Source organism: Helicoverpa armigera, chromosome 2, assembly GCF_030705265.1.
Source record: "Helicoverpa armigera isolate CAAS_96S chromosome 2, ASM3070526v1, whole genome shotgun sequence".
Taxonomy (NCBI): Eukaryota; Metazoa; Arthropoda; class Insecta; order Lepidoptera; family Noctuidae; genus Helicoverpa; species Helicoverpa armigera.
This window is the reverse complement of record NC_087121.1, coordinates 1,659,503-1,672,940: the sequence shown is the minus strand read 5'-3', so window position 1 is coordinate 1,672,940 and position 13,438 is coordinate 1,659,503. Positions and strand designations below refer to the sequence as shown.

Sequence of the window (13,438 nt, the reverse complement as noted above, 5' to 3'; positions counted from 1 at the left end):
TTGTTTTATAATTTATCCTACGCTGTTTATTTGCCTGACTGTAACTGAATTGTAAACACAAACTAAAGGAAAATAATAAAATAAATATTTGTAATAAAAGTGTGGTTTTTATTAGCAACCAAAAATTCTGTAAAAAGAGACATCATCTATTTCATCTGGGAGTCTGACTAAAACTCGATATTTTTTCTTCGTTATATCGATATATTTTGACATCACTACCCCAGTGATGGCCTCGTCATGTGAAGAGCTCTCCACAGCTCGGTCGGAACGTTGTTATGTTAAAACTACCTTGACTGAGCACATCGTAGATCTATGATTAAAACATCACTAGTGAACTCGATATGTTAAAATTGCTGTTCATTTTTATGCATCTGTTACAGCCTTTTTATCGTCCCACTGCTGGGCACAGGCCTCCTCTCGCATGGAGAAGGATTGAGCATTAATCACCACGCTTGCTCAATGCGGGTTGGTGATTTCAGACTTTATAGTCCAGGTTTCCTCAAGATGTTTTTCTTCACCTTTTTATCAGCCATTGGTGTCTAAGTATACTTAGAAAGTACATACAAACTTAGAAAAGTTGCATTGGTACTTGCGTGGACCCTGGAATCGAACCCACACCCTCATACTCGAAAGGTTGGTTCTTTACCCACTAGGCCACCACGACTTCATATTTTTATGCATACTAAGTCATATAATTAAATATGCTTTGTAAAAAATCAAAACTTGCATACTGTAATAGATTACCAATTCGGAAAAAAAATTGGTCATGAGGTAGCTTGTACCCGGAGCCATGGCCAATAGCCATGGGAAACTTGTATCCCGATCTGGGAACGGGAAGTATATACTTATATATAGCAGGTACCCTCGGGACGCTCATGAAACCGCTGGTGGAAGCTAAGAAGTAAGAAGTGTTGACAGATGCACTCAGTCAAGGCAGAATCCTGGAATAAGAAATACTCATAATATCGTTTTACATTTTCTTTAAACCGATAATAAAACATTTTATTGCCATACATAATGTTTCCCTTGCATTATTTTTAATGCAATTTAATACCTCGCCGGAAAGAAAAGGCAACCATTGCATGAATTTCAGTCACCGTTCTTCAAACCAAGCCCATATTACTAAAGGCCATTATGCTATTTCTAATCATTTTGCAAATTACAATAATAGTATAAAACCGCATAATAAATCATGGTTATAAATAATCTAATTACTGCAAAACAATAGAACAATTATTCCTGTTCATTTGTTAGAAAACAATTACTTGTTTTATGATGATGTCGTGTTGATCGTATTTTAAGCTGAAACTAGTAAAAACAAACAGTCGAACTGAGAACCTCGTTTTTTGGCAGTCGTTTTTTTGGAATTAATATAGTTTTCGTTTGGCAATATGTATCACGTGTTAGCTGCAGTTTTAATTGGGTATGTAAAAATACATTTTATTATTTTTTTGAGAGTAAACTGTAGACTTTTCAGTCGGCCGACAGTTGTCAGTTGTTGGTGCTTTTTATTATTATTTTGATTCCAATTACTTATAGTTTTTAGTCGGTCTGATACCGACTAAATACCTACCTGATCTTTGTAATGTGTGTACTGCCATTCATATTCATACTGACTTGTGAGCCCAAACAAACTATCGGCCGACTGAAAATCTGCAGTATGAGGGTACTGACGACTTGCATTTTTCCTCCTCGCTTTTATAACAATAAAATGCAATATGATTGTTATTAACTGCATGTGGTGTTAGCTTATAAGGAATTATTGCACTTATATAACTCTGCTTTTTTATGTTAATTTGTTACGTATATTATTTGGTATTCAATATTTAGATAACCTGAAAAAAATTGTAAATAATTATTTATTTGTTTAGCTTTGTCTGCGTTTTGCAATCCCTTTTAATATAAAATAAGCTGAGTAATGTTCCCGAACTAACATTTTGATTTTGTAATTTCCCAGTATTATAAATAGAAACATATTATTAGTACAGGTAGTCACTATAAGTGTAAATAGGTACGTATTATGTCAATTAGACATTAAGGAAAACACAGTCGATCATTACAGAACTTCATAGTTTCCTTTTAGGGTATTATGTTGCATAATTTTGTGTGAGCTCAAAAACCCACTGAAGCCCTTATCAATGTAAAGGCGGCTGTTCTCATATAAGGAGATCAGCCAGCTGCGCAGGACATAATAGGTATTACACTCATTACTCCTTCACCGGAGACCGGAGAGAGATCAGGCGCAGGACCGACTTCAACGTTCTCTCCGATGCTCGTATTAATACCTTCCTATCTAGCTTTAAAGTCAAAATAACAAAACATAATGTATGGTTACCGTAGTCTGTTATTTTGAAGAATAATCTTTTCATAATGAGTTGGTTCTGCTAACGAGCTAATAATAATAAGCCCCTTCTTAAACAACATAGCAACATAGTAAACTTATTGCAGTTGATATAAATTACTTTCAAACTCCCTATTACAAAAATGGTCACCCATCCACAGAGGAATGCAAAATGTAGCTTAACCTTTGATCTGTCACCATTTAACTTAAATAAGTGAAAAGTTTTTCAGAAAATTATACCATCTTCAATAATATGCCTTCTGCTAAGTCTGACAAATACTATGCTGGAAACCGCACTAAAATCAGTTCAGCCAAACGTCAGTTTTTCACGCATAAACTTACAGGCCAAACTGAACACCTTCTTTTTTCGAAGTTGGTTGAAAACACAAAAATAAATCACGTTTTTTGCCGCTTATCTCTAGAGATAACGAGAGACTTATTATTCTATAATTGAGTGTCAATCTATCATTCTCAGTTATGAGGTCGAATCATTCATTCTTCTTACATCACTAGTTTAATCGACAGTTCGTGAAATTGTGCTCATAGAGTTCTCGTTAAGAAAAAAGTTTAAAAAAAGATCCCGAGAAAACGTGTTCTTAGTTCTCGTCAAGGAAAAAATTGAAAAAAAAAGATCCCAGTGACTTGAGAACCTCTTTCTTTTTGGGAATTCGGTTAAAAAAACAATGAAGTGGTCAGCTATATGTGTGTTTCTGTCCTGTGTTGGTGTGATTAGTGCGTCGTGGGAATTGGATCTGTTTTTAAATATGGTTGAATGTAAGTATGTTTTTTGCTATCTTATAAACTTCTTTTTATTGTGACTGGGTCTAAGTATAGGGAAGATAGGCTGTGCTATAGTATTTTGGATGACTAAGAGGCTAGTCATTGTGGGCTGTGTATTATAAAAATTGTTAATCAAAAAATGACAGTCCTTGGAAAGTTGTTGGCGCCTCGGTTATGAAACTGTCATTATAATCAAGCGAAATAAGAAGTAAAAAAAATCCAATATTCCATTAGTTACTTAGTGGGTTAAGCAGAGAAGAATGACAGCTGTCATTACAGACGAAACCCCGCCAATATGTTCCTTCTTGTTCCATGATCGCGCTAACTCTCTCAAACGATCTCTTTCAAATCCCCATGACAATGATTTTGTGATTGATACTAAATAATGATTTATTATAAATAGAGTAAAAATATTTTACTATATTTATATCTGTAGCAAAGGTCACGTTCAAAGGCTATCGTAAATAAGATTAAAGTATCGTATATCTAGAGCAGTGGTTTAAATATTGTCTACTAGACTGCGTGAGATAGGTTCAAATCAAGCCGGTACAAATATGTAATAGCTTAGTTTCAATATAAAATATAGGTTATTTAAGGTCACTTTTTTCTTGTCTTTGAAACCCCGTTGCTATATTTTATATACTATATGAAAGAGGTCATTTTGTTTATATGCAGTGCACGAATTAACTAACAATCTATAAGTCGGCCCTCAAAAATAATTCTACCTAAAATAAAGCAATAATTATTATTTTCAAAAAATCAATGTAATTTCCTTAATACAAAATCGGATTTTACCCAAATCGACATATCATGTATTGGTTATACTAATGCGTTGAATGACATAAAATAAATTAATTATTCGGTACTTATTATTTGATAGGTACCTATTATTTTATTTCAGTTTATTTTGCATTAATAGATTCAACCCAATTCCAAACATCAAACAAAGCAAACGATTGCAAAAATAATTACTAGGTCAACGAATTTATAAAAGTTTTTTATCGGTTCACGTAACAAACAAAGAAATAAAGAATCATTGATTTTAAAATCTTTATCCAAAATTTGATTTTATTTGGTTAATACCTTGCCTTAAAAATAGATAGGTATAACCCATTGTAACGTGTTCATAAAATAGGTCAGATCCCGCTCAGTCTAGACAAACCATTAAGGACTAATAAAAGGACAATTTAAAAAAAATCCTATAAATAAAACCTGGAGGGGCCGGGAAACTACAAATCTTCTACTTGAATGAAAAATCTTCTTTAACTTTGTGACATTTCTTCGTTGAGCTCGATGGTAGAACTGACAGATCAGTATCAAAAACTCACTCATTTATTTTGAAGCAATATAATTTTAAATGTTTGTCCGCCTTTTGCATCAGCATTAATTTAACCAGATATATATATGTACGGTGCACGTACATGAATTTTTAAAAATACACTTATTGCAATAAATAAGTTAGCTAGTAGGCTCGTGCATTTGCACTTTGGACGCAACCTACATTTGGCAGTGCATTGACACTAACATATTGCATTCTTCGAGGTAAATTATGTATCGTAATTTTTTTATATTTTAGTGTTCAATTAGACGTGGTTTGAATCGGACAACTTGCATTTTTATTTAGATTCATCCCGTCGGGCATTCAGTGACATCATTTTGCATTCCATACTGACATTCCACATTTAAGTGACAATTTGCACTAAATTTGCATTGACAATTCCCTGCCGATTTCGACTATGGTGACTGCTTTCAGCTACCATTGCGAGAAGAGCTAGGATGATCAGCTCTTCTATGCGCCCTTTGATGGCTGCAGTACCCTATTTTATGTGTAAACGTGCGCGAGCATTGGCTGCACGTTAGGATACCGTCCACGTAGTTATAATGAATGGCTATCGCATCCAGTGCCAAGTGTAACCAGATATAAAACCTCTGCCATACCTAACCTATAAACCTTGTTGTTTCCAGGTGAACACAAGAGAGACCTGAACCTCGATGTCAGTGGAATCGACGTGTACTTTTACGACTTTCCAAACAATATCATCGTGCCATTCCCCATCAGCAGTGCAGCCCAAGGAATCCTCTCCTACACGAGGCTCAACAAGAACCATAAGTTCTTCATGTTCGTCGATGGCTTCAAATCACATATGACCAAACTTACGACCATACAAATGAGGAACGCCTTCAAAAACTTCCCAAACAGCTACCTCATCATCATCGACCATTCTATCTATACCAACAGACTTGGCTTGAAAGTCAGTTTCGAAGAATCCGTCAAGTACGTGTACGATATTGGTAAAGCTGTAGCCCAATTGTTGGTTGATCTTCACCAAGGAGGAATTTCAGCCAAAAATGTACACTGTATTGGCCATAGCTTGGGAAGCCAAATGTTGGCGCATGTTGGTGAAATCTTCCACAACGCTACTGGTGAGAAGATTTCTAGAATAACAGCGTTAGATCCGGCGGGACCGTGCTTTGCTAATAGTCCTGATGAAGACCAGATCAGATCAGGTGTAGCGGAGTATGTAGAAGTATACCATTGTAATGCTGGTGAATTTGGTACATCAAGTATATTAGGTGATATTGACTTTTTTGTGAACAACGGTGTTTCGCAGCCAAAATGTACTGTGTCTTGGCTACCGCCTTTGTTAAATACTCTTTTGGAGCCGAGATGTAGTCACAGGGCGTGTGTGGCTATGTGGACGGCGTCAGTGGCTCACGGTGGTCAAACGGCTTATAAGTGTGACAATTACTATGACTTTAGGGACGGAATATGTGCGCAGAACGCAACCACTCTTGGTGGTTTCTGGAACCCTGGTAACGCAACTGGAGTTTATTATTTCGCTTCTGAAGATTATGAATATAGTTAACTTTTGTATTGAATAGGAGTGCTAGTGATAATTGTATATAATTTATAAGATATGTGTAGAGTGATTTTAGTTACAAGTACCTTCTAATAGCTAGTTCTTTCTGGTTATATAAATAAGTAATGCTATTAATGTACAAATACCTACTATGTAAAATTAATATTTATAAGACTATTTTAAATTAAAGTAATTGTAATATAAGAATCTGGTGTTTTGTTCGTACTTCTTCCTATCATGACTGACGTATTAGAGAGCAATAGCTGTAGACCAAAAACCTAGAAATGGAGATACTCAGTACAAAATTGATCTTAGGAACCGACGCTATTTCTAAGTAGGTTTTATTTTTTATTGTAAATAATTTTCTTCCTATTATCCTCCATAATATTATACATATGTAGTAGGTACAGATTATACTAAGAATAAAAAATCTCAAAGTAGTTTCGACTAGATCTGACTAAAACCGCGGTAAATACCCTGTTCTACAGAACTGAGAATTTCCTTTCACTTGTTCTCAAGTAGTTCACAGTCTAGGTCATTTATCTTAGCGGCAATTTATATAGACATTACCGCTTGTTAGCCAGATAAGGACTTATCAGTGATTGGTCGACGCTTCAACGTAAATAACTGTGATTCGCTGCTCAATGAGCCTGGTATTGACGGTGGATTTTTAATGAGGATAATTTTTTTAATCATTTTTTTCTTTTATTTCAACTTTTTTCTTTTTTTTTCTAGATTTTTTGCTCAGATTATCATTAAATAAAATATTTTGAATACCTTCACATATAAAAAATAAGTTCTCTCAGATTAAAGGATTTTAAATTTTCAAGTAAATAAATCAATAGGTAATTTTATAATGTAGTATGTAGGATACATGACATACAACCCATACATTACAACATCAGCCAAATTCACATTTAAATGACGGTCAGACAGCACAATCAAAAATACCGCGTCATCAGTTGCGTAACAAGTCTACCCAAGCGTGAGGAAAACAAAAAGATTTCGCTACGCTATCAGTCGAATAATATTTGTGTTGTATTTTGTTAACGTGTATATCTATCTATATAATATCTGTTAAGATAACCTAGTGTCTTTAATACATTGTTGCAAAGATAACAAAGAGACTAATATAATCTTGCTTCTGTCACAAGGATTTAAGAGGTAGTACCTCATACAGCACTCTTACCTCTTTGGTCATTGTAACTTGCATTATTTCGCTCCGCATCTCTGTCCTAGAATACAAAAATAATGAAAATATTAATTATTTACATGTTTTTAATGTGTTTTGGTTTTAATAGTGGGTCGCTGGAGAGATATGGGCCGCTTAACTTCGCTCTCAGAATGGTGAAGTGTGAGTATTTCATTCTTTTGTTTATATTTAGAAAGTATGTTATGACAATATGGTACTTAGTGGTTACGTGTTACATAAATAAAGTACCTTGTCATTTGTTGTTAGTTGTAATAGTTTTTATGTGTTTTGCTTTGAAGTAAATAATATTAGAATGTATGTATATTACCTTCATTATACTTAATAATATGCAGCTGAAGAGTGTGTTTATATGTTTGTTTTCTAGTCAATTTATCAAGAAAGAATATACAAGAATATATTGAAACACAATTAATAAAATTGAAATATATTTTGTAGGCTTGTTTTTCAAATTAATTTGTTAATAAGATTTTTTTATTTCCTTCCCAATGTTTAATACGCGAATCTTCGATGTATGCTAGGTACCTACCTAACATTATTTTTTCACCAAAATTACATGTGAATTATTACGTAGGCATTGTGGTTACACAACCACAGTGCATGTAATTATTAGTATTTATTTTGTAATTATTGTTACGTTAATTCGAGCACGTAGTCCATTATTATGTATTTATAGTTTTCCTCATTCTGAGAGTGTGGGATAAAGTCCATAAAGATTTTGACGAATTTTAAGAAAATACTGCACTCGACCGATGTTTTTTTTTGTAAATTAAGTACCTATCTAAATAATATGTTTTTAATATTCAATTATTTTGCCATAACATTTGTAGTACACAGAATTCACATTCCATTATTACACAACATTGCCATCAACCATCAGTATAGCCCATTTAGAGCAGGTGAACATTTGAACAAATACGCATAGTTTTTCAAAAATGTTATGATCTAACAAAAAAGTACATTAATCATTAATTAAAACTGCATTATCATTTTCCTGAAAATCACTTCAAAAACACCGACGAACTTTCTGTCAGCAATTAGTCCAAAACAAGGTTTAACCAATTTCTTAGCAATTGTACAAAATTCAAATTTAGAATACACTCTCACGCATGCTCGGCTAACTTTTTGACGATAGAAACATATTACAATCATCAAAACCCTTTGAAATACACGTAAAGTCCTTAAAACTAACATTTCGGAAAGGTGCCCGTTTTTTTTTGCAAAAGCGTGTATAAAAAAACACTCAGCATCATCATAATCATCATCGATCATCAGCTGCATGGATCTATACTGTTTCGAAACGATACTTTCAGGAAATAATTTAAACCTTGTAGTTTCTATGGAAAAAAAAACAACTCGCAATATTATGTCATAATTGCTTCTTTTTTTAATTTTCAGGTGAACACAGCAGAGATCTGAACCTCGACGTGAGTGGTGTCGATGTATACTTCTACGACTTTCAAAATGGCGTCGTTGCAAGCTTCCCCATCAACGAAGCAGCCCAAGGAATCCTAGCCGTAAAGAATCTCGATAAGGTCAAAAAATTCTTCATGTTCGTCGGAGGTTTCAAATCACACATAAATAAGAATACAGAGGAAAAAATCAGAGAGGCTTTCAAAGACTTTCCGAATAGCTACCTCATTATCATAGACCACTCAGCCTACACAAACGATAGACAAGGCAAAAAGAAAAGCTACGAACGCTCTGTCAAATACGTCTACTACATCGGCAAACAGTTGGCTCAAATGTTGGTCGGCCTCCATGAAGGAGGAATTTCACCAAAGAGCATTCACTGCATTGGCCATAGTTTGGGCGGCCAAATATTGGGACATGTTGGCCAGATTTACTTCGAAGCGACCGGTGAAAAAATTTCAAGGATAACAGCTTTAGATCCAGCTGGACCGTGTTTCTCGAACGCGTTAATACACGAACAGATCAGATCTGGTGTGGCTGAGTACGTGGAAGTGTATCATTGTAACGCTGGTGGCTTAGGAACCACCAGTGTGTTGGGAGATGTAGACTTTTTCGTGAATAAAGGAGGTTCTCAACCCAATTGTGGGACCGTTTTAGTGCCAGGTATACTGGACTCTTCGTTATCAGCGAAGTGTAATCATAAGACGTGTGTCACAATGTGGACAGCCTCAGTCTCCCAGCCAGAAGGGTACAAGGCGTATAAGTGTGACAAGTATAAACATTTTAAAGGGGGCATGTGTTCGTTGAACGATAGAGCTATCGCTGGCTTCTGGAACCCTAGTAACGCAACGGGAGTTTACTACTTTTCTACTGAAGGTTATAATTTTAGCTAACCTTGTGCTATTCTAGGATAATTTTTATTTTACTTGTACTACTAACTCCGTAGACTGCTTTTAAGTATCTTGAACTAGTCGCCTCGTAAGAAATGTACCTACGTATTTAGATCAACACACGCGCTTATAATTTTGTAATAGAATTAAAAATATCCTAAGAAGTTTACAATACCTATTTTTTGACGCGTTTTGGATAGTGTTTTACTAGGATAGTTTTTTTTGTGTTGTAAATATCTATGTAAATAAATAAAAATAATACCTATGTGATTTTTATGAGATTCATATTAACTTACATATTCACAATTGTAAAAAAATATACCTACAGTAATAATAATACGATGTTGTTTTATTTTTTGTTGTTTAAAATATTTTTAGTTTAGTTTAAAATACTTGTAAAGCAATACATTAACACGATACAATATTTGGTTTTACTTTATTTTTCTGTAAAAAGTAAAAACTGAATTCAGAATATGAATAGATAGTTCGAAGTAACCATTCAAAACTGTATTGTATGTTTGCTTTGGCACTAAAAATGAAGCTTGATTAGCTTTTTACTAAATACTATCAGGTATTACTACCCTGACTTCCTCAACCAAGTAAAATCCCTTGGAAAGGCTCAACCAACTTTCTAAGTGCTGACGTATAGATTGCAAATTAAAAAGGCCTACCACATCTGAGAACAGGTGACTAAACGCACTCACGCACTGGTAAATCCGTAGAATAATGAAAAAGAGAAAATAAAATTAATGTTATCAGAATCTGAATAGACCAGTAATACGTCAGATATATATATGTGTATGTGACGCATGTTTTGTGAAGAAAGGGCCATTTCAGACCACCAAATAAAGCTTAAAATAAAGCAAGTCGTGGGGGCTTAGTGGGTAAAGAACCAACCTGTCATGTATGACTGTGTGGGTTCGATTCCAGGTCAGGCAAGTGACAATGCAACTTTTCTATGTTTGTATGTAGGTGCTTCCTTTGTATATCTTGGACACCAATGGCTGATAAAAGGTGAAGAAAAACATATCTAGGAAACCTGGACTATAAAGTCTGAACTCTCCAACCCTTATTCAGCAAGCGTGGTGATTAACGCTCTATCTCTTCTCTGTGTGAGAGGAGGTCTGTGCCCAGCAGTGAGACGATGAAAGGGCTGATGAAGAAATATCACGTCAAGCGCTTTATTTGCTGGTCTAAAAACGTCTCGTATCCATGGTCAACACTTGTACTACAACAGTTGATCAACAACTTAGATGAGACTGCTGTGTCATGCGAGAACTTGTCGACTGCCGTTGTCAACTGTATCAACGTGAAGCCTTGATTATAAACAAAAGTTTACTATGAATGGGGCTTAGGCACAAGCTCGTTTTTGAAAGCTACTCCAGGTTCAATCGATACTCTATGTTCTTCCTCCTCTCTCTTACTATTGTTATATGCTGTGCCCGACAGGGTCCATAATTATGACAAAATTATTTATATACCAACAACCTGTATACATTAAGGTATGCAATGATGAATTGCGAATGGAGGTTTCTTGAACGCACGTAGAAAACTAGACGAAGAAATCGTCATCATTACCTAGCCTAGCTTTTTCCTCGCTAGGTTTGTTACAGACGGCTTCCCGTGTAGAAGTATTCAGTACCAGTATTTTACATGAAACGAATATTCTCTAAAATTGCATTTTTTACGGTTTAAGCATTTATTTTTCTTAACAATTAGTCCAGATGAAGTTCTACTTTTCTTAATTCTAAAATTAATTAAAGCATTATAAAATGCAACCACAAAATGCACATGCGCGTAAAATATCTTATTTTCCTGCATTTCGGGGACGTAATCGTATTTTCCCATTGCCCCAAACAGGATAAATGAATTTGCAATACCCCATAGGAGTTATTAAGTGATAATGGTGCAATATATATAGTCCGAGTCTGCAGTCAAAAGTCACACTACTCTTCAAGCTGTGAACAGTACAGGATCTAGTCCTTCAACTCTTTGGCTGTTTAGTCTCCAACAGTCAAAATGTCATCGTTGACTTTAACTCTTGTTATAAGCTTCTGCTTTATTGGCGTCGCCATGAGCGCTTCAATCACCAAAGCTACATATAAAACTATTATGGATTTGACACTGAAATGTAAGTACCTTCAACTTTTTAAGAGTATCTATAAGCTAGTTTGTGTTATATTTGTCACATATTTTCTCCTCTTTTGACTTTTGATTTCTTTAACTAATAAGAGAATCTTCTTCTCAGGTGGAAGTGACGATGAAATCAACAACCAGAACCTGAATGTCAGTGACATTGGTGTTTACTTCTATAACTACGAGGACAGCAGCAAGAACGTTCACAGGATGCCTATCAAGGATGCCGCTCAAAACATCCTGACTAAAAACAAACTAGACAAATCTAAAAAATTCTTGGTGTTCGTAAGCGGTTTCAATACAAACGTCGGATTCAACGAAGCAACAAAAATCAGAAATCTTTTTATGAAAGAAAACAGCTATCTGATCATCATTGACCATTCAAGTTACACCAACAAGGGCTCTATATATAACGCTAAATATGGCATGGCTGTTAAGCATGTGAAATCCATTGGCAAAAGACTGGCTCAATTGTTGGAAGACCTGTACAAAGGAGGAGTGCCAGCTCAAAAAATCCACGCCATGGGCCACAGTTTGGGAGGTCAAATCTTGGGGCATGTTGGTGCAAACTTCCACAAATCTACTGGAAAGAAAATTGCTCGAATTTCGTCTTTGGACCCTGCTGGGCCCTGTTTTTATACGAGACCAGCTGAAGAGCAGATCAGGTCGGGAGTGGCTGAGTATGTGGAAGTGTACCATTGCAATTCTGGTATTTTTGGCACTAACAGCACTTTGGCAGATGTGGATTTCTTCATGAACGACGGTAAGAGTCAACCAGCTTGTGACGAGGAGACGGACGTGTTTCGCTGCAGCCATAATAAGTGCGTGGACATGTGGAAGCAATCTGTGCTTGATCCCAAAGCTTTTACTGCATACAAATGTGACAACTACGATGATTTCATAAAGAACAAATGCAAGGAGAGTACGACAGCTGGATTCAGAAACCCTTTGACTGCTAAGGGCACATACTATTTTTCTACTAAAGGATTCGTGGGTCTGTGGTAAAGATCAAGAACTTTAATTTTAATGGTAACTTTTGCTTTAATGGAACAAATAATGTATCCTGCTTTAATTTTGGTATGGCTTTAATAATGTTAGATTATACTTATAAGTAGACGATAGTAGTAGACAGTAGAAAACAAGTTCCTCAGTTTTTATGTTAATGAAGTTATAATAAACAAAATGCTTTGTACCTATATTACTTTAAATAAATAAAAATATTATAATAACTTTTGTTTTGATTTACTTTATAAGAAATTGACTACCCGCACACTACACAGCCAAACACACACAAACAGTCGGCCGACCAGTTTACCCAAGAGTAGACCAAATTTTTTTTAGAGAAAATCATGATTCCAATCAATTTTTTTCGGTCGGTTTGATATTGGCTAAATGCCTGCTATCTGTAATGTGCCTCCGACTATTCATCTTCATACTGATTTATGAACCCAAACAAACTATCGGCCAACAAAAATTTTGCAGTGTTTAAAAAGTGCTGATTTTCAGCCTACTTCCAACCAACGCTTTTTGATTTTGACTTTTGAATCGTAGTTGGCCCAAATTCAGCACAGCATGCCTACAAATACAATCTGCTATCCACAGCCTAGTTCCGAATAAAATGTGGAAAATACAACAAAACAATAGAAATCTGTTCCAAGATATAACATCTGTTTCACAAAGACGCTGCCGCAGTCACCGGAGACCGCACCACGGTAAAGCTGTTTCAGACTAACAGTGTTAAAACGCTGCGACCTAGGATTTTTTACTGCCATACAAGCTATTATTTTATTCTTAATTCAGACAAAAA

At 35.2% G+C, this 13,438-nt stretch overlaps 3 protein-coding genes across 4 annotated transcripts; all 3 read left to right on the top strand.

Annotated features, from left to right (window-relative positions):
- Positions 1-1,290: 1,290 nt before the first annotated feature.
- Positions 1,291-9,783, top strand: LOC110376523 (lipase member I). Of its 2 annotated transcripts, XM_021335020.3 has the most exons (3): positions 1,291-1,423; positions 7,284-7,336; positions 8,591-9,783. In XM_021335020.3, the coding sequence occupies exons 1-3, from the start codon at positions 1,392-1,394 to the stop codon at positions 9,496-9,498; spliced, it is 993 nt and encodes a 330-aa protein (XP_021190695.3). In that variant the 5' UTR covers positions 1,291-1,391; the 3' UTR covers positions 9,499-9,783. The 2 variants fall into 2 exon arrangements, with proteins under 2 accessions (XP_021190695.3, XP_021190694.3); XM_021335019.3 differs by lacking the exon at positions 1,291-1,423 and having other exon boundaries at positions 6,895-7,336; positions 8,591-9,781.
- LOC110376524 (lipase member H) lies at positions 2,817-6,139 on the top strand. The gene is made up of 2 exons (XM_021335021.3): positions 2,817-3,115; positions 5,087-6,139. Exons 1-2 carry the CDS (start codon positions 3,025-3,027, stop codon positions 5,986-5,988), a joined length of 993 nt encoding a protein of 330 aa, XP_021190696.3. The 5' UTR covers positions 2,817-3,024; the 3' UTR covers positions 5,989-6,139.
- A 1,646-nt stretch (positions 9,784-11,429) lies between the features above and the next one.
- LOC110376516 (lipase member H) lies at positions 11,430-12,774 on the top strand. The gene is made up of 2 exons (XM_021335012.3): positions 11,430-11,626; positions 11,744-12,774. Exons 1-2 carry the CDS (start codon positions 11,515-11,517, stop codon positions 12,634-12,636), a joined length of 1,005 nt encoding a protein of 334 aa, XP_021190687.3. The 5' UTR covers positions 11,430-11,514; the 3' UTR covers positions 12,637-12,774.
- Positions 12,775-13,438: the final 664 nt, after the last annotated feature.

Excerpts from the sequence above, each read along its gene's own strand:
- LOC110376524 (XM_021335021.3), top strand. The coding sequence starts at position 3,025 with ATGAAGTGGTCAGCTATATGTGTGTTTCTGTCCTGTGTTGGTGTGATT. Across the intron at positions 3,116-5,086 it reads GTTTTTAAATATGGTTGAAT|GTGAACACAAGAGAGACCTG; the intron begins GTAAGTATGTTT and ends TGTTGTTTCCAG.
- LOC110376516 (XM_021335012.3), top strand. The coding sequence starts at position 11,515 with ATGTCATCGTTGACTTTAACTCTTGTTATAAGCTTCTGCTTTATTGGC. Across the intron at positions 11,627-11,743 it reads TATGGATTTGACACTGAAAT|GTGGAAGTGACGATGAAATC; the intron begins GTAAGTACCTTC and ends TCTTCTTCTCAG.
- LOC110376523 (XM_021335019.3), top strand. The coding sequence starts at position 7,234 with ATGAAAATATTAATTATTTACATGTTTTTAATGTGTTTTGGTTTTAAT. Across the intron at positions 7,337-8,590 it reads CGCTCTCAGAATGGTGAAGT|GTGAACACAGCAGAGATCTG; the intron begins GTGAGTATTTCA and ends TTTAATTTTCAG.